At 48.1% G+C, this 20,261-nt stretch overlaps 1 protein-coding gene across 11 annotated transcripts in view; it reads left to right on the top strand.

The window, feature by feature from the left end:
- ica1 (islet cell autoantigen 1) overlaps positions 1-17,966 on the top strand; it is a 316,484-nt gene extending 298,518 nt beyond the window's left edge. For all 11 annotated transcript variants that reach the window (XM_072509105.1, XM_072509100.1, XM_072509097.1 and 8 more), the window contains 2 exons: positions 14,489-14,584; positions 17,603-17,966. In XM_072509105.1, coding sequence (XP_072365206.1) covers positions 14,489-14,584; positions 17,603-17,724 — 218 coding nt within the window. In that variant the 3' untranslated portion in view covers positions 17,725-17,966. The remainder of the gene's footprint in view (positions 1-14,488; positions 14,585-17,602) is intronic.
- Positions 17,967-20,261: the final 2,295 nt, after the last annotated feature.

Here is a 20,261-nt window from a genome sequence, read left to right as displayed (position 1 = left end):
AGGAGGGCGAGTTTCAACCGGGCCAAGGCGGTGCTCCATAGGAAGAAAGTCAGGTTTGGGATGCTGCAGCCGGCGAGATTGTGGGTCACACATCAGGGCAAACACCACTACTTCAAGACGGCGGAGGAGGCATGGACATTCATTCACGAAGAGAAATTGGACTAGATTTGAGAAATTGATGCCCGGAGAGGGGTAGCGAGGTGGTGGCACAGAAATATAAAGTGGGGAGAGGGGAGGGCTAATGTATAATAATGTTGGACGGGGAATTTTTCTCCCCCCGAGGTGGGGGACATGAAGAAATGTGGGCGCCGGTGGAAAAGGGGACAGGGAAGGGGAATGAGGGAACTGTGCCATTAGGAGCAGGGCCGAGAGGAAGGCGCGGGTATTTTCCCGTGCTATGGAAACAATGGCGGGAAAAAAGGGCACAGGAAGGAAGGGAGCCTCACACGCAGGGAGGTCAAAGGATGAACGGGAGAAGCCGAGGTCAGCCAGAGTTAGCTGACTTCCAGAAGCAATATGGGGGGAGTAATCAAGCTAGAGGGGGATCCTGGGGGGGGGGGGGGGGGGGGAACTAACTGGGTTGCTGCTGCTGAGAGTAAGGGGGAGCTGATACGAGACGAGGTGGTCGGGACGGGAGGGCGCCGTCTGGGGGACAGACGGGTGCGTGAGACCTGGGTGAGGAGATGGTTTAAAAAAGGGGATGGCTAGTCGACGAGGGGCCCCCCAACCCGGCTGATCACGTGGAATGTGAGAGGTTTAAATGGGCCGATTAAGAGGGCAAGGGTATGTGCGCACTTAAAGAGACTGAAGGCAGACGTAGTTATGCTCCAGGAGACGCACCTGAAGTTGGCGGATCAGGTTAGACTGAGGAAAGGATGGGTGGGACAGGTATTCCACTCAGGGTTGGACGCGAAAAACAGAGGGGTGGCAATACTGGTGGGGAAACGTGTATCGTTCGAGGCTAAGACCATAGTGGTGGACAGTGGGGGCAGGTATGTGATCGTGAGTGGCAGATTGCAGGGTGAGGCGGTTGTGCTGGTGAACGTATATGCCCCGAACTGGGATGACGCGGGATTCATGAAGCGAATGGTGGGACGTATCCCGGACCTGGAGGTGGGAAACTTGTTAATGGGGGGGGACTTTAACACAATGCTTGATCCAGGGCTGGACCGGTCCAGATCCAGGACCGGGAGAAGGCCGGCAGCGGCCAAGGTGCTTAAGGGATTCATGGAGCAAATGGGTGGAGTGGATCCGTGGAGATTCGCCAGACCGATGGGTAAAGAGTTTTCCTTTTTCTCCCACGTCCACAAGGTATATTCCCGGATAGACTTTTTTGTTTTGGGAAGGGCACTGATCCCGAGGGTGGCAGGAACGGAGTACTCGGCTATAGCCGTGTCAGATCACGCCCCGCATTGGGTGGATCTGGAACTGGGAGAGGAAAGGGAGCAGCGCCCACTCTGGCGATTAGACATGGGACTACTGGCGGACGAGGCGGTATGCAGAAGGGTGAGGGGATGTATCGAAAGATACCTGGAGGTCAATGACGATGGGGAGGTCCAGGTGGGAGTAGTATGGGAAGCGCTGAAGGCGGTGGTTAGAGGAGAGCTGATTTCCATCAGTGCCCACAAGGTGAAACAAGAGGGTAAAGAAAGAGAGATTAGCAGGGGAAATTTTGAGGGTGGATAGGAAGTAAGCGGAGGCCCCAGACGAAGGGCTATACAGGGAAAGATGAAGATTACAGACGGAGTTTGACCTGCTGACCACGGGAAAGGCAGAGACACAGTGGAGGAAGGCACAGGGGATGCAATATGAATATGGGGAAAAGGCGAGCCGGCTGCTGGCCCAACAACTTCGGAAGAGGGGGGCGGCGAGAGAGATTGGAGGAGTTAGGGATGAAACGGGAAAGATGGAGCAGAGAGCAGGGAAAGTGAACGAGGTGTTCAAGACATTCTATGAGAGGCTGTATAAGTCCCAACCCCCGGAGGGGAAAGAAGGAATGATACACTTTTTGGACCAGCTAGAGTTCCCGAGGGTGGATGGGCAGGAGGTGGTAGGTCTAGGGGTGCAGATTGAGGTGGATGAGGTGATCAAAGGAATTGGGAACATGCAAGCAGGGAAGGCCCCGGGACCAGATGGGTTCCCGGTGAAATTTTATAGGAAGTACATGGACCTGTTGGCCCCGCTTTTGGCGAGAACCTTTAATGAGGCTAAGGAAAGGGGGACATTACCCCCAACAATGTCGGAGACGACGATATCGCTAATTCTGAAACGAGACAAAGAGTCATACAGGCCCATCTCCCTCTTAAACGTAGACGCCAAACTTCTGGCCAAAGTGATGGCGAAAAGGATAGAGGATTGTTCCCAGGGGTGGTACATGACGACCAGATAGGGTTTGTTAAGGGGAGACAATTGAATGCCAATGTACGAAGGTTGCTGGGGGTGATGATGATGCCCCCACCGGAGGGGGAGGCAGAGATAGTGGTGGCGATGGATGCAGAGAAGGCATTCGATAGGGTGGAGTGGGACTATTTGTGGGAGGTGCTGTAGAGATTTGGGTACGGGGAGGGGTTCATTAAATGGGTTAGAATCTTGTATGCGGCCCCGGTGGCAAGCGTCGTTACAAACAGGCAAAGATCGGGATACTTTCGATTACATAGGGGTACAAGACAAGGGTGCCCCCTGTCCCCGTTACTGTTCGCGTTGGCAATTGAACCATTGGCCATAGCGCTGAGGGACTCTAAGAAGTGGAGGGGGGTGCTTAGAGGGGGAGAGGAACATCGAGTATCACTATATGCAGACGATTTGCTGCTATATGTGGCGGACCCGGTAGTGGGGATGCCAGAGATAATGCAGATACTCAGGGAGTTTGGAGAGTTCTCGGGATACAAATTAAATATGGGAAAGAGCGAACTTTTTGTGATGCACCCCGGGGAACAGTGCAGGGGGATAGATGCTCTGCCGCTGAGGAGAGTAACAAGGAATTTTCGATACCTGGGGATACAGGTGGCCAGGAACTGGGGAACCCTACATAAACTTAACCTGACGCGATTGGCAGAGCAGATGGAGGAGGACTTTAAGAGGTGGGATATGGTGCCCCTGTCATTGGCGGGCAGAGTACAGGCGGTTAAAATGGTGGTCCTCCCGAGGTTTCTTTTCGTGTTTCAGTGCCTCCCCATCCTGATTACAAAGGCCTTCTTCAAAAAAATAGACAGGAGCATTATGAGCTTTGTGTGGGCGGGAAAGACCCCGAGGGTAAAGCGGGGGTTCCTGCAACGCAGTAGGGACAGAGGGGGATTGGCACTGCCGAGTCTGAGTGACTACTATTCAGCCGCCAATGTGTCGATGGTCTGTAAGTGGATGAGGGAAGAAGAAGGTGCGGCGTGGAAAAGGTTGGAGATGGCGTCCTGTAAGGGAACGAGCCTAAAAGCACTGGCGACGGCGACGCTACCATTCTCCCCGAAAAGGTACACCACAAACCCAGTGGTGGTGGCGACCTTGAAGATCTGGGGGCAGTGGAGACGACATAGGGGAGTGACGGGTGCCTCGGTGTGGTCCCCGATAAGGAATAACCACAGGTTCGTCCCGGGGAGGATAGATGGGGGATTTCAATGTTGGCAGCGAGCAGGAATTAGGAAGCTGAAGGACCTGTTTGTGGACGGGACGTTTGCGAGTTTGGGAGCATTGGAAGAAAAATATAAGTTGCCACCAGGGAATGCCTTCCGATACATGCAAGTGAGGGCATTTACGAGGCAACAGGTGAGGGAATTTCCACGGCTCCCGACACGGGGTCCAGGATAGAGTGATTTCGGGGGCATGGTTTGGAGAAGGTAAAGTGTCCGAAATATACAGGGAGATGAGAGACGAGGGGGAGGCGATGGTAGAGGAGCTGAAGGGAAAATGGGAAGAGGAGCCGGGGGAAGAGATTGAGGAGGGGCTGCGGGCAGATGCCCTAAGTAGGGTCAATTCCTCGTCCTCGTGTGCCAGGCTTAGCCTGATTCAATTTAAGGTTCTACATAGAGCGCATATGACGGGAGCAAGACTGAGCAGGTTTTTTGGGGTGGAGGACAGGTGTGGGAGGTGCTCGGGAAGCTCGGCGAACCACACTCACATGTTCTGGTCGTGTCCGGCACTGCATGAGTTCTGGGAGGGTGTGACAAGAGTGATTTCAAAGGTGGGGGTCTGGGTCAAACCAAGCTGGGGGTTGGCTATATTTGGGGTTGCAGAAGAACCGGGAGTGCAGGAGGCGAAAGAGGCCGATGTCTTGGCCTTTGCGTCCCTAGTAGCCCGGCGAAGGATTCTACTTATGTGGAAAGAAGCGAAGCCCCCGGGCGTGGAGGCCTGGATAAACGACATGGCAGGGTTCATAAGACTGGAATGAATAAAATATGCGTTAAGAGGATCGGCTCAGGGGTTCACCAGGCGGTGGCAACCGTTCCTTGACTATCTCGCGGAACGATAATGGAAAAACAGAAAAGACAGCAGCAGCAACCCAGGGGGGAGGGGGGGGGGGGAAGGATTATTCCGTGTTTTTGTTTTTCTTAGTTGTTGATATTTGCTTTTTGTTTATTTCTTTTTCCATCTGTTGTTAGTTTAATATATTATTTAAATAACGTTTAATGTATATTCCTTTACTAAGTTGTAAAAACGGAAAATCTTTGTTTGAAAAACTTCAACAAAATATATTTTTTTTAAAAATACATTACCTGACAAAATGCAAAAAGATGAGGTAATTATGGTGGTGGCTAAGCATTTAAAGTTGCCTGAGATACAGTCTGACTCATTAGAAATGGCAAAGATCCAGTTGCAGATTAAGCAACTTTGACATGAAAAAGAATAAAACGAGCTTGAATATGCAATGAGAGAAAAAGAAAGAGAAATGGAAATATAGATCGGGGAAAAAGAAAAGGAGAGAGAAGAAAGGAGAAAAGAAAGAATAGCCCTAGCAGAACAAAAAGAAAGAGATAGAGAGGAAAGGGAAAAAGAGAGAGAGTTTGAACTTCAGAAAATGGCTATGAAACATGACAGTCAGTTAAAATTTGCAGACGTAAGGGGAAACGTACAGTTGGAGGATAGTGAGAAAGAGTGTCATAGTCGAAGGCTTGGTGGGGATCTATTTAAATATGTCCAAGCATTGCCAAGGTTTGATGAGAAGGAGGTAGAAGCCTTTTTCATTTCATTTGAGAAGATAGCTAAACAAATAAAATGGCCACAGGACATGTGGGTATTACTGATTCAAACAAAGCTGGTAGGTAGGGCTAGTGAAGTGTTTGCATCACTACCGGAGGAGGTATCTGGGACGTATGAGGAGGTGAAAAAATTCATAGGTGCATATGAACTAGTGCCTGAAGCCTACAGACAAAGGTTTAGAAATTTAAGGAAAGAATTTGGTCAAACATACATGGAGTTTGAAAGGATCAAACAGAATAATTTTGATAGGTGAATAAGGGCTTTGAAAATAGACCAAACATATGAAGCTCTCAGAGAAATTATACTTTTGGAGGAGTTTAAAAATTCAATTCCTGATGTAGTGAGAACTCATGTGGAAGAACAGAGGGTTAAAACTGCGAGATTAGCAGCAGAAATGGCAGATGATTATGAATTAGTTCATAAATTAAATTTGGTTTCCAACATCAGTTTCAGCCTGTGAGGGATAGAAACTGGGACATGAGAAATACTCAAGTGGTAAAGGTAAAGGTGATCTGGTGGGAGATAATAAGGAGAGTGTACCTCAGATTAAAAAAGAAATCCAAGATGGTGGAAGAGAAATTAATATCTTTAAACTATAATGGATATGTCTACTAGGTTTCCAGAGGCTATTCCAGTACGTAATATTACAGCTAAAAAGATTGTGGAAGAATTACTTAAATTCTTTACTAGATATGGACTACCCACAGAAATACAATCGGATCAAGGATCAAATTTTATCTCAAGGTTATTCAAAGAAGTTATGGATAGCTTAGGAATAAAGCAATTTAAATCAACTGCGTACCATCCAGAATTGCAGTGAGTGTTAGAAAGGTGGCATCAGACATTAAAGACAGTGTTGAGGGCTTATTGTCATGATTATCCAGAGGATTGGGATAAAGGAATTCCATTCGTACTGTTTGCAATTAGGGATGCACCTAATGAGTCCACCAAATTCAGTCCTTTTGAACTAATTTTTGGTCATGAGGTAAGAGGACCACTTAAATTGATTAAGGAAAAATTGGTGAGTGCGAAATCAGTACTTACATTATTGGATTACGTGTTAAATTTTAGGGAACGATTAAATAGAGCAGATGAATTGGCTGGACAACATTTAAAAGTTGCACAAAATGCGATGAAACGGGTACCAGACAAGAAATCCAAAGTTCGTAGTTTTGCCAGTGGAGATAAAGGTTTAGTATTGTTACCAGTGGTAGGTGAACCTTTAAAAGCAAGGTTTTGTGGACCTTATCAGATTGAAAGGAAATTAAGTGAGGTGAATTATGTGGTAAAAACACCAGATAGAAGGAAGACTCACCGAGTGTGTCATGTGAATATGCTTAAAAGGTACTTTGAAAGGGAAGGAGAGAAAAAGGAGGTTTTAATGATTCTAACTCAAAGTGACGAGCCAAATCCAAATGACTGTGAATTTGACATACCTCAAATTAAATTGGAAAATGAGGATGTTCTTAAAAATTGGGATAAATTGTTGAGTTACCTTCCAGAGGAAAAACGGACTGACCTGAAAGAGTTATTGATATCACGTGGGCAGGTTTGTAGAGATAAATTGAGAAGTACTAAAATGGCTATACATGATGTAGATATGGGAAATGCTGTTCCAATCAAACAACATCCATACAGACGTAACCCTTTAAAATTGGCACAGGTTAACAAAGAGATTGAGAGTATGCTTAAAAATTTAACTTAAGAGGGAATGAATGAAATGAAAAAAATGAAAATGAAAATCGCTTATTGTCATAAGTAGGCTTCAATGAAGTTACTGTGAAAAGCCCCTAATCGCCACATTCCGGCGCCTGTTCGGGGAGGCTGGTACGGGAATTAAACCGTGCTGCTGGCCTGCCTTGGTCTGCTTTAAAAGCCAGCGATTTAGTCCAGTGTGCTAAACCAGCCCCTGAATGAAGTAGGATTCACAGCAATGGTGTCTGTTCATATCTCTCTTGCACAGTAACACAGTGGTTAGCATTGTTACTCCACAGCGCCAGGGATCCTGGTTCGATTCCCGGCTTGAGTCACTGTCTGTGCGGAGTCTGCACGTTCTCCCTGTGACTGCGTGGGTTTCCTCCTGGTGCTCCGGTTTCCTCCCACAAGTTCCGAAAGATGTGCTGTTAGGTAATTTAAACATTAGAATTCTCCCTCTGTGTACCCGAGCAGGCGCCGGAATGTGGCGACTACGGGCTTTCACAGTAACTTCATTGCAGTGTTAATGTAAACCTACTTCTGACAGGAAAGAATATTATTAATATTACTTTAAGGAATTGGCCTCAGTCAGCAGCTAAAAGGCGTGTAGTTAGTTGATGAATTATTTTCGGGCTGAGGGAGGGATTGTTAAATGTTAGTGAAATATGCGTAATGTAAATTATGTTTAAAAAATTGAAAAAGCTAATAAAAATATTTATTAAAAAATAAATCAATGTAATGGACAGCTGTCAGTATATATGCTAACTACAGAATATGGGCCATTGTTTGCAATCAGCACATTAACATATTACAGAATCAGACTTATACACCACAAAAGATGTGGGCTGATTAATTTTCTGCCATAATGGATGAATGTAATAGAATCAGTCAAAGTTTTAGATGAAAATGTGTTTTAGTTATTGTTATTGGGTAAAGCTATGTATTATTGAGAGCTAACAAGGTTTAAAAAATCATTTTATTTTGGAAGTATTCAAGAAATATCTTTCCTTTAATAATTCAATTCCATGAACATCACAGCTAAGGCCTTGAAATGAGTTTATGAAGCATTCAATTCACAGATGAAGGTCGCATTCTTATGTTTATTAAATTATAGGAAGAGAGCATTCCTGGCAAGGCCAGCAATTATTGCCCACCTTTGCAAAAGTGGTGGTGTGCCACCTTCTTGAATATCTGTTTTCCATTTGCTCCAGGTAGACCCATAAAGCCATTCATGAGGAAGTTGCACATTTTAATTAAGAAGGTGATGGTGAGTTGCCTTCTTGACCCACTGCACTCCATGTTTTGCAGGTACACCCACAGCCTGTTAGGAAGGAGTTGTAGGATTTGACCCCATGACAGTGAACGAATGATGACATAGTTCCAAGTCAGGATGGCCTGTGTCTTGGAAGGCACTTGGCAGGTGCTGGTATTCCCTTGCATCTGCTTCACTTGTCCTTCTAGACCAATGTTTTTCAAACTTTCCTTCCCAGGACTCACTTTTGCAAATCGATCGACCTTCAGACCAACGCCGGCCGTCCTTCGCACCTATGCCATACGACCTTCACAACACATGTCACATACGCCTCTCTTTAATGCGAAGGTGGGGCCTGCTTGGTCCTCACGATCTCACTCCAATCAGGTTCACAAGAGGAGAAGGCAATGTGCATATCAGGTGCAGAATTTAGTCAGTTCCTTTTGAGCCGTCTTCATCTTTGTGACAACAGAAAATCCAACCTCCCACATCATGTAGGCCATTGTGAAGGGCAATTGCAACAAAAGGCCTATTTTACTCAGATACTCCAGAATGCTCATAGCCTCATGGACGTTTGGCGTGTTTTTAATGTGCTGTCACAGCTCAGGCACAGACGCGTCTCTTTTCATTTGGAATCAGCTGATTCTGGGGCCTCAACTTGAAAAGGAATTTTTTGACCCATCACTTCTCTTTCAAAACCTGAAACATCTCTCATTTGCGAGTACTTCCCTGCATATAGCACACATGAGCTTTGCATCCTTATTTGCACTGGCAATATTGACAAAGCCATACCCAGAGAACTCGGGCTGGATTCTCCGAAATCGCAGCTGGTGCCGGGGCAGAGAATCCATTTCCCCATCTATCCCCTACCTGTGGCCATTGCTGGAGGCCTGCCCCGCCATTCACCGCCCCCAACTGGCCGAAGTCCCGACGGCGTAGATCTAACATGGTCCTGATCACCCTCGGTCAGGATACTAGCGTGGTGGCTGCGGACTCAGTCTGCGGCTGCCCTGGTCGGAGCCGGGCTGATCGGAGGCCAAGGGGGGCCTTTTACGAGACCAGGCAATTTTTGGCCAGGTGGTCCGGGTCGGGCGAGCGGCCAATCGGGGGCAATATGTTTAAGGTCCAGCTCCGCAGTCTGAGTCTGCCATGGAGCACGGTGCGGCCGCTGGAGGCCGTCGCCGTGCGCATGTGCGGCCTCTGACCCGGAAGTGCGGGGGCCCATATCTGCAGCAAAAGCTGCCAGTTTTACGATGATTCATCGCTAGCCCACTGCAGGGCTATGAATTTTTCTGGCGTGAAAGTCCACACTATTTACGATGGCGTGGGAACATAGTCCCAAAAACATAGAATCCACCCCCTCATCTTTAGTCTGTTTTTTTACAGAATTAAGTTTCTTCTTTGTAGGCTGTTAACCAGGTGCGGGTACTATTGACATGACCGCCGTAATGTCAGCCATTGCGAGGACATCGCCCTGTCATGGCGGCTGGTTCCCGGCATTTCAGCCTGTCCCCCCCCACACTCCCCTGACCCTGGATGGCTTCCCCCACCCCGCATCAGCCACGGCTGTCTGCGTTTTGGGAGCCCCAGGTCCCCCCACGCTGACCCCTACCTCCTCCGGATGCCTCATCAGCCAGCACGACTGGTTGACGATTTTTTTATAGGTGGTTAAAACCATGCCGTCGTGACTTCGGAACACGCCTTCGGGTCTTCGGCCCATCCGGGACGCAGCATCGTTAGGAGCCCGAAGAATCGGTCGTCAGGCCAACTTCAGTGATTCTCCAGGCCGTGCGGCATACGCCGCGATCCCGCAATTTATTTTGGGTGCGGAGAATCGGGAAACGGTTTCGGAGTGGCGTTGTGCCCGTTTCGCCGTAAACACCTAATCTCCGGCCGAGCGCGGCCTCAGAGAATCCAGCCACAGTTATGTTGGCACAGGTACATGGCACAGTTTAGTGATAGGGGCTAGGGCACAAATCTGTATATTGTTCTCACATTTGTCATGGGAGTGTCCCTTTAAGAAATGTGTTGTCTTCTCAAATGGCTTCAGTGATGTCATTGTGTGGCTGAAGCTGGCTGTGACTCTGAGTTTTACTTTCGGTTTACACATTTTTGGAAGCTGGATTCAGACAGACAAGCATCTTGTCCTCTCTCTGCATGTTAAAAGGTGTCTTCAGATCACTTGATAATTTAACAGTGATAACTGTTTTCTGGAAGGAATTCAAACCTACTGTTTTGGTAAAAGGGTTTTCTGGTTTATGGATGTTGTTACTTGATTGAAACAGTTAAGGGAAGTTATTAAGGGTTATATATGGAGTACTGTAGCTGTGTGGAGTATTTATGTTTGTAGTTGATAAAAATGTGTTTATAGAAATGTAAGCTGAATTTGTAGAATAAATTTTGTTTTTGATTAAAAGCGCTTAAGCCCTCTGTTGAAGAACACCTGGCAGGTTGGTCTTTGTGCTCATCGCAACCAAAATCTATAAACAGTTGTAGGTCAGGTGAACTCCATGATATATTTGAAGTTTTCTAAACCCTGGCCCATAACACATTAAACACCTGTACACAATGTTACAACATGCCTCGGTCCTCTGTCAGAAGGATGTGAGGATGGGCAAGACTGGGCAAGTCACAGAGGGGGCGCGATGGGCGGGGAGGTGGAATTGGCAGACGTTGAGGGTGGGCTTGGTTCAGGGAACGCAGTTCAGCCAGTGCTTACCGCTCCGGCGTCCCACCCCCATGGTCCCCACCTTCCCATCTCCGCCACTCCAGGGATTCGATGGGACCGTGTGATGGAATGACCAGCTCCCATGCAGGGATCACCCAGGTGGACAGGGGAAACTGCTACCGTAGGCAGGAGTCAGATGTTGTCAAACGATGCGAAGCACCAGAACTCATTCCAGCGTGGGTTGTCATCATCCCATGAACCAGGCATGCTGTTACTGCCAACCAAGGGCTTGCACCCCATAGCGTGGCAGGTATCATTGAGGGGCTTTGCAGGTGGGGGGAAGGGTTGGGGGTGTTGGGGTGGGTGTGATGGCTATGCCTCTGGCTGCCCGCCTCACCCTCAGTCTGTAAACCTAGAGGTGATCAGAGCATCCTGCGCTCGTTGGCCCTGGCGCACACGAGCCTCTCTTGCCTGCCGGGCTCCATGTCCTGCCCATCCCCATTCTCCCCCACAACCTCCTCACCGGAGGAGGCCTGGCATTGATCTTCCTCTACCAGCACGTTGCCCCTCTGTTGCGCGATGTCGTGGAGCACGCAGCAGGCTGCCACAATGCGGACGACCTTCCCATCACCATACTGGAGGGCCCCCCCACAGCGGCCCAGGCATGTGAACTGCAACTTCAGGAGGCCAAAGCACCGCTCAATCACTCTTCTGGTCGCTACATAGGCGTTGTTGAAGCGGGTCTCTGCGTCGGCCACGACCGCAGTGGGTAACCCCTGTCACCCTGGAGCCAACCGCCCAGCCAGCAGTGCACCTCGAACATGTCAGGAATCACCGAGTGTGCCAGGATGAAGGAGTCATGCACACTGCCTGGGTATTGGGCGCAGACATGCGCGGCTGATGGTCACACACCAGCTTTACGTTCATTGAGTGGAGCTCCTTTTGGTTTTTGTAGAGTGGCCTGTAGGGGGACATGCACCCCATCAATCACCTCCTGGACCCAGGACATCTCAGCAACGGTGGTGAATCCCACTGCCCAGGCATCCTGGTGGGCTCGGTCCATATTGAAATGGATGTATTGAGCCACCTGGGCATATAGGGTCTCTCTGATGGCGCAGATGCACCTGTACACCGAGCTCTGTGAGATCCCAGACAGGTCCCCACTCAACGCCAGGAATGTCCAATGGCATAGAAGTTGAGGGCGACCGTCACCTTGATGGCTACTGAGAGCGGATTACGTCCAACATTCCCCCGCGGTGCCAGGTGCGCCATGGTCTGGCAGGTATGTCGCACTGCTCCCCTGCTCAGCTGGAGTTTTTGACCGCATGCCCGGTCCGACAGGTCCTCGAATGACAGGCACTGCTGATACACACAAAGCCTCATGTGGCGCCTCCTTTGCACCTCAACTTCCTCCAAGATCTGTTTGACGGTTGGCTCTCCACCCTTAGTGGCTACCTCCAGTTCCTCTGGGGCATGCTCTGCTGCTGCAGCTTCCTACTCCTCGAGCAGCTCCAACTTGTACAGCCGCAGGGCTTCCCATAGGGCTGCGGTGACCAGGATGAAGGCCACCATTGTCTGCAGGGGGTGAAAGGCTGACATGGCCTCCAAAAATACAACCATCTTCCCTTGCTCTAGGTATGACACTGACCAATGGAGAGTTTCTTCATCACCCGTCCCCCTCGACCCCGTTCTCCAGGTTACCAAACCCCCCTTCTGATTCCTGTAGACTTCAATGTTTCCAGGGCTCTTTTGTTAGGCCACAATAGTTCAAATGCTGTCATGATTTCAAGGACAATCATTCCCACCTCATCTTTGTAATTCAGCTTTTATGTCCATATTTGGACCAAGGCTGTAATGAGATCAGGAACTGAGTGTTCCTCGTGGCACCGAAACTGAGAATCAGGGAACAGATTATTGCTGAGAAGTGTCGATTGGCCAGTAGCTCCGTTAGTCCCATCAGCAGGTGCTGCCGAGACTACAAGAGGAGGGGAAAGAAGACCCATGGATCCCAGGAAACGGGGAAGCCCAGGATTGTGGGCAAGGAGGTTTTCAGTAGATAACGGAGGGGAATGGGGTGTTGGGTTTCAGGCTGCAAGTGTGTAGGAAGAAAGGGAGGGTTCATATTCCTTGACGTGGATTCTCCGGCGGTGGGATGCTCCGTTTTGCTGGTAGCCCGCAGGTTTCCCGACGGCGTGGGGCTGCCCCACAATGGGAAACCCCATTGACCAGCTGGCATAACGGAGCATCCCGCCGGCGGGGTGAAACAGAAATGTGGCACGGCGGGATGGAGAATCCAGCCCCTCATCTTAGGGGGGCTTCTACCCGAATGGCAAAAGGCAGCCCCCAAAGATAAAAATCCCTCCTTCCTTCCCGTCCTTTTGAAGGGACTTTTTTTAAAAATCAGGCTGACCACTCCAAGCCAACTGCTAATGCCAAACATTTGATCAGGGTCAATTGGCTTGGTAACCAGCCAAATTGACCCATGAAATGCCAAATAGGCAGCCAAATTCGAATTTTGACAACCCCCACCGTATTATGGGGATGAGCTCAGGGGTTGTGTGGGAAGGTGGTGAGGTGGGCAGCTCCTCCCCCATCAAAAACATGGCTGGCGGGGCGCATAAAATGCTGCCCCCCAAGTCTTTAGTACTATAGCCAGGATCTTGTCAGACCAATAGCTTTTTCTGTATTCCGGGCATTCAGCTGTTGCTTGATATCACATGGAGTGAACTTAATTGACTAAAGACTGGTATCTGTGATGCTTGGCACCTCCGTATCAAAGTGGTCGTCTCACTTTAACTTTCTATTGATCTTCCAGGCTCCCTCATCATTGAGGATGGGGATGTTTGTGAAGCCTCCTCCACCAGTTATTTGTTTAATTGTCCACCACCATTAAGAACCAGGATCAACCTCTCCACCCTGTGCCCTGGCATGGGTGGGGTGGGGGGGGGGGGGGCTGCTGGAATTCTTGATGCTTGAAAAGGTCAAATTTGAACTGAGGGGAAGGATGGAGGGGTTCTACAATGCATGGGCGTTATTCATTATGCACTTTCGAGAATTGGATCACATCAAACATTAGGGGAGCGGGGGGGGGGGGGGGGGGGGGGGTGTTGCTGGGAGGGTTGGGTGGAGAGGGACTGTGTGTATTAAGGGTGACTATGGGTGATTCCTGATTCCTTTTTGTCATTTGTGTATGTTAACATGTGGGCTAATGTCTGGGGTTTGGTGGGAGGATGGGATCGTTGTTGTTGATATGGGAATTTGTTACTGATTATTGTTAATTGTTGGGTGTAAATTTGGGAGAAAATGTGAAAAAGGAGAATAAAAAATATTTTTTTTAAAAGAGTAAGATTGTGGTGTTAATCCAATTATTATGAATATGGTATATTACACATTGATATTGGCCATATAACTATTATAGTTGGCTATTTCCTATCAAAAATCAAATTGCCATTAAATTAAGATAATTTGAAGCACATAAAATTAGTTTTATAATAATTTATGATTTGTAAATCCAGTGTGTGCTCCTAATCTATTAAGAAGTATGTGTATGATGCGTTTTAGTTGAAAGCTGATTAATACTTGTTTCTTTAATGTTTGTGTTTCAGCTTGTTATAGCTTAAAAACCCACTATTGGAATACTTAGTATAGACTATGTTACCTTATGTCGCTTTGATGTCGCTCTTTAGGTTGGGCAGCAGATGGTGTTAGTCTTCAGACTACCTCCCAATCAAAAGAACAACTAAATGGGTTGATTGAGAACATCAGTAAGAATCCATTTAAAGGTAAATCATACCATCTGTCCTTTCATTAAAAATGTGCCATGCAAAATCACAGTGTTGCCTGCAACCTACACCGTGAAATGCTCAGTGTGAATGTTGCTCATTTATAAAATACATGCGATGTCTATTTTTCCTTTTATTCCTACATTCGTGCTGAACATCCTAGGTAAAGAAAGCAGTGTGGTTTAGTGACTGGATACCACAGAGTCAAATACCATTTAGCATTGAATATTTATTAATTTTATGTTTGGTTAACTGTCAAAAATATCCATTATACCAAATTCACTAAATTTGTCCAGGTCATCTGAGTTTAGGGAGGGTATGTTGCTCACATTTTCAATGCCTAATACTCATTCAGGGAGGTTTTTGATCAATAAGGGGATCAGGGGTTAAGGGGAGAAGGCAGGAGAATGGGGATAAGAAAAATATCAGACATGATTGAATGGTGGAGCAGACTTGATGGGCCAAGTGGCCTAATTCTGCTCCTGTGTCTTATGGTGTTATGGTCTTATGGTCTAAGGACCAAGGATGGATTAAGAAGGGGAAAATAGAGTAAGAGAGTGAACTTGGAGGGAATATAAAAACTGACTGTAAAAGTTTCCACAGGTATGTGAAGAGAAAAAGATTGGTGAAGACAGCATTTACAGTGCAGAAGGAGGCAATTCGGCCCATTGAGACTGCCATGGCTCTTGGAAAGAGCATCCTACCCATGGTCCACACCTCCACCCTATCCCCATAACCCAGTCACCCCACCCAACACTTAAGGGCAATTATAACATGGCCAATCCACCTAACCTGCACATCTTTGGACTGTGGGAGGAAACCGGAGCACCCGGAGGAAACGCACGCGCACACGGGGAGGATGTGCAGACTCCGCACAGACAGTGACCCAAGCTGGAACCGAACCTGGGACCCTGGAGCTGTGAAGCAATTGTGCTATCCACAATGCTACCGTGCTGCCCTAAGTGAGCATGTGGGTCCCTCACCCCTCGCCCCCACCCATTGGCAACGTCAACCCCCCCCCCACACACATGGGCATTACCCCCCCCCCCCCAAGTGAGGACACCCTGCTATGGGGTTCCTCTTCAGGCCCCCCATGCCTACGTACAGGCCCCTCCCCTTCCAGGATCCCCACCCGTCACCCCCTAACCTCCCAGAGGCCCTACTTACCTGCCCTACCCACCCCCACCTTTCAAACCCTCTCACCACCCTCCTTTCATGGGCATGGCACCCTCGGCCCCTGCGCCTTGGCAGGGCAGGACACTTGGGCACCCTTGCACTGGCACCCGGGCAGTGCTCCTGCCAGCTTGGCAGTGCCGCCCGGGCACTGTGGCAGTGCCAGTGACAGATGAGCAGTGCCAAGGTGCCCGCATTCCAGGAGGAGAGCCAGGGAGCCATCTTGCATGATCCTGACCACTCAAAGGTCCCAAGTGGCCTGGGAGACCCTCTGGGTGTCGTTCCACCTGATCCAGTGCGTGGTCCAGTGGTGAATGGCACCCGGCTACAGCCTCATTAGGGAGGCCCGTGGATCACGGGTGAGCTTGCTGAAGTCAGTTTTAAAATCGGCTTTGGCGCGCGCTGTTTGGTCCAGCCCCTTGTGGGTGTGTTTTTGACTCGGGAGCCTTGCGGGACTTGGTGGATCTCGCGAGGCTTGAAGACTGCCGAGAAACCCGCGAGAGGCCTCTCCCGGCATTCACCGCGCACACCGTGCTCGAGCGGGAGTGCATTCTGGCCAGTGGATCGCGCCCTTAGTGTCCCAAGCACTGCCCTCACTGCGTAAGTGAATGTGGCGTGGATCCCAAATGTCATCCAGCGTGGGTCCCAAAAGTCATCTGACATGGGTCCCGAAGGTCGGGCGGCGTGGGTCCCGAAGGTTGGCCAGTTGGCAAAAGTGGGTCCTGGGGAAAAAAAAGTTTGAAAAACACCGCAAAAGTGGACAGAGTTAGAGGAACATAGTGCAAGGGGTGAAAGGCTGGAGATGGTTATGGAGTTAGACAGAGGCACGGCCATGGAAGAATTTGTACACTAGGATGAGAATTTTAAAATTGAGACATTGTCCAATTGGAAATCAATGTACGTCAGAGAGCACAAAGCAATAGGCAAAGTTAACTGTTGAAGTAATTAAAGATTTTTGTACGCAAGTATATGAAGCATGAGGGAGGTATCCCAGCTAATTCTTTTGAACTTGTTAAAAATTATGCATACAACACATTTCCTTTACTTTTCCCATTTTCTTCCTGTCATATTTCAGTGTATCCTCTGATTTACTGCAAGCAACTCCATTAGGAATGGCCTAATACATAATTACAAAATTCACTTGGCTAGCTGAGTTGCAAGCAATGATACAGCTGCTTGTGTCTGACGATATTGAAACCCAAAATTCTCCATCCTACCGCACCCGTTTAATGGTGCAGCGCGCGCCCCCGCTGGCAGCGGGATCCTCCGTCTCAGCAGCCGGCCAATGGGGTTTCCCATTGTGGTCACCACCACACCGTCAGGAAATCTACCAACGTGAGCGCATTGCCGGCAAAGAGGAGGATCTCGCCAACGGAGAATCCAGCCCAGTGTGTTTCATGTTGTGTGTGGAATCTGTTTGGTAATGAGAATGCACCTGTCATTTATTACAATAGTAATAATTGGCATTTATAAAACAGTACAAAATATTAGAATAATATAAATATCAATGTAGTGTATATCCTGAATCTGTCCTGGGTAGGGACATCAACTTTTTATTATCAAATGTTGAATCTATTAGGTATTCACCCGAGGAAGGCGCAGTGCTCCGAAAGCTAGTGATTTGAAACAAAACTATTGGACTTTAACCTGGTGTTGTAAGACTTCTTACTAATGGGTATCAGTTGAGGTTGTATATACATACAGGCAAAAGCTGCGCACAACCTGGTCTATCACATAATATTGTTGATATTTTGTCATGTAATTTATTGTAATGCCAGATTCTTAAGAATTTGACGTGCATTGTCAGACCGTGTGATAACACACAATTATTTATTGTGTTTACAGCTTCTCAGAAAAACCCAACTGACCTGTCTACATGGTTTAACCTTTTTGCTGACTTGGACCCATTATCAAACCCAGATGCTATTGGACGAACTGACAAACAGCATGAACTCCTCAATGCATGACGCATACCTAACTAACCATTGTCTGTAATCATGACTATAATATTGTAATCTTTAGTAAACCTATTGACTGCTGAGTACTAGAGCATAATTTTCTAATATTTCAGTCAATGAAAACTGCTGAGAAAATGTTTAATCATTTTTATCAGCATAGGAGATGAAAATCTGTTTAAAAAAACTAAATCTGTAAGTTTTGATGTCTTGTTGCCAAACAAAAGAGTAAAGAGAGTACGTAGTTAAAAGTATTTTTGTCCAATTAAACATACTTTATCCATTTTATTTTCTACAACAGCAAAACCTGCTAAGCCTTTCTCAAGAGTGTTGACATGTTCTGAGGTGATTCAGCCAATTAAGCTCATGTTTTTCTTGGAGCTTCTGCCACATTTCCTTATCCATTCTCAGCCTGCAAAAAAATTGTGTTGTTATTGATAGGGGTCGGATGTAAATGATACTGTCACTTTAAGAAACTTGTGCCATTGTGTCTCCAGCTTTGTCAGTTAATCTTCTCCCACTACATTACATATAGGTCACCTTCTGAAATGCATCTCAATCCCTTGGCACTAGTAAAAACTATTCTGTTACTTACAAATGTAACTCAGTGTGCTCTATGATTCAGTTTAAAAATTACACAGCAGCAGTTGTCCTTATAGCAGTAGTTTCAGTAGCGATTTACTGGGCTATATGGTAGCACATTGGGTAGCACTGTTGCTTCACAGCTCCAGGGTCCCAGGTTCGATTCCCGGCTTGTATGGGTCTGTACTGTCTGTGTGGAGTCTGCACGTTCTCCCCGTGGCTGCGTGGGTTTCCTCCTCCGGTTTTCTCCCACAAGTCCCGAAAGACGTTCTGTTAGGTAATTTGGACGTTTGAATTCTCCCTCAGTATACCTGAACAGGGCTGGAATGTGGCGACTTGGGGCTTTTCACAGTAACTTCATTGCAGTGTTAATGTAAGCCTACTTGTGACAATAAAGATTACTAAAGATATCCACCCATGCAAGTACCAATAGTAACTCAATGGGCTGCATTCTCTGGTAATTTTGCGGCAGCGCGAGGGTGCCCACAATGCGAAACCCCATTGACCCGCTGCCGGGATGGAGAATCCCGTTGCCGGCAGGGGCACGCCGCCCAAGAAAATGGGTGGGTGGGGACAGAGAATCCCGCCCAATGTGTAATTTCATTACTTGGTGCAGGAACCTGTAACAATATTTCTGATTTCCCCAAAGTCAATCAAATTCTTAGAGCCACAGGATGAAGATCGATGGAAATCAGAGAGGAATAGTCAGTCGTATGTCACAAAATTCACCAACAGTATAAACTTAGAAAATCAAAACGACATAATCTTTATTAGTGTCACAAGTAGGCTTACATTAACACTGCAATGAAGTTACTGTGAAAATCCCCTAGTCTCCACACTCCGCCGCCTGTTCGGGCACACTGAGGGAGAATTTAGAATGTCCAGTTCACCTAACAGCACAGCATGTCTTTCAGGACTTGTGGGAGGAAACCGGAGCACCAGGGGAGAATGTGCAGACTCCACACCCTCCGCACATCCAAGCCGGGAATCGAACCAGGTCCCTAGCGCTGTGATGCAATAGTGCTAATCACTGTGCTATCGTGCCACCCATATAGACAAGTTGGTGGAATGAGCGGACTGGTGGTAGATAAAGCTCAATGCAGAGGAATGTGAAATGATTTAATTTGGTAGAAGGAACATGGGAGACAGTTTAAGATAGAGTGTACAACTCTAATGGGGGTACAGGAGCAGAAGGACCTGGGTGTATACATGCATAAATCATGGAAGATGGCAGGACAGTTGAGAGAATGGTTACTAAAGCATTCAGTATCCTGGGTTTTATTAATAGGCATAGAATAGAGTAAGGAGATTATGTTGAACTTGTATAAGACACCAGTTCAGCCTCAGCTGGAATATTGGGTGCATTTTTTCCACCGCATTACACCTGGCGCCAGTCTGAGCCTTGGAGGTGCAAAACCGCATGCGGGCCACCGATCCCCTGGCGTCCTGCACACATTCTCCCAGCGCCCATGAGTCACCAGCGAGGCCACAACCAGGCTCCGATAAGCGGGGACCAGGCATGATGGCTATTCCGGGGATCTTGGAGGCCATTCAAACTCTTCCCCCCCCCCCCCCCCCCCCAGGTGGTCGGAGACAGGGCAGTACCCCGGCACCTCCTTGGGCACTTTGGCAGTGCCTCATTGGCACTGTCATTGTACCCAGGGCACTGTCTGGGTGCCAGGCTGGCAGTGACAGGTTGGGCCTGAGGGGGGCCATGACTATGAAAGGTAGGATGAAGGGGCAGGGGCATCAAGGGGCTTCATAAAGATTTGGGGGGATGAAGTGGGGGTGGGGTCTGGAAGGGGGACCCTCGGCGATCCCATAGCTCACTTGGAGGTGGTGGGAGTAATGCCCATGTCTGTGCGGGTGGTGGCATTGTTCATGGATGAGAGGCATGGGGGACCCTCAAGCTCACTTAGAGATCAGGGCACCCTTTCAAATAACGCCCTGGGGCGCAATTCTCCGAC

Source organism: Scyliorhinus torazame, chromosome 6 (genome assembly GCF_047496885.1).
Source record: "Scyliorhinus torazame isolate Kashiwa2021f chromosome 6, sScyTor2.1, whole genome shotgun sequence".
NCBI lineage: Eukaryota > Metazoa > Chordata > Chondrichthyes > Carcharhiniformes > Scyliorhinidae > Scyliorhinus > Scyliorhinus torazame.
Note: the sequence above shows the minus strand (reverse complement) of the source record. Positions and strands in the feature narration are given on the sequence as shown.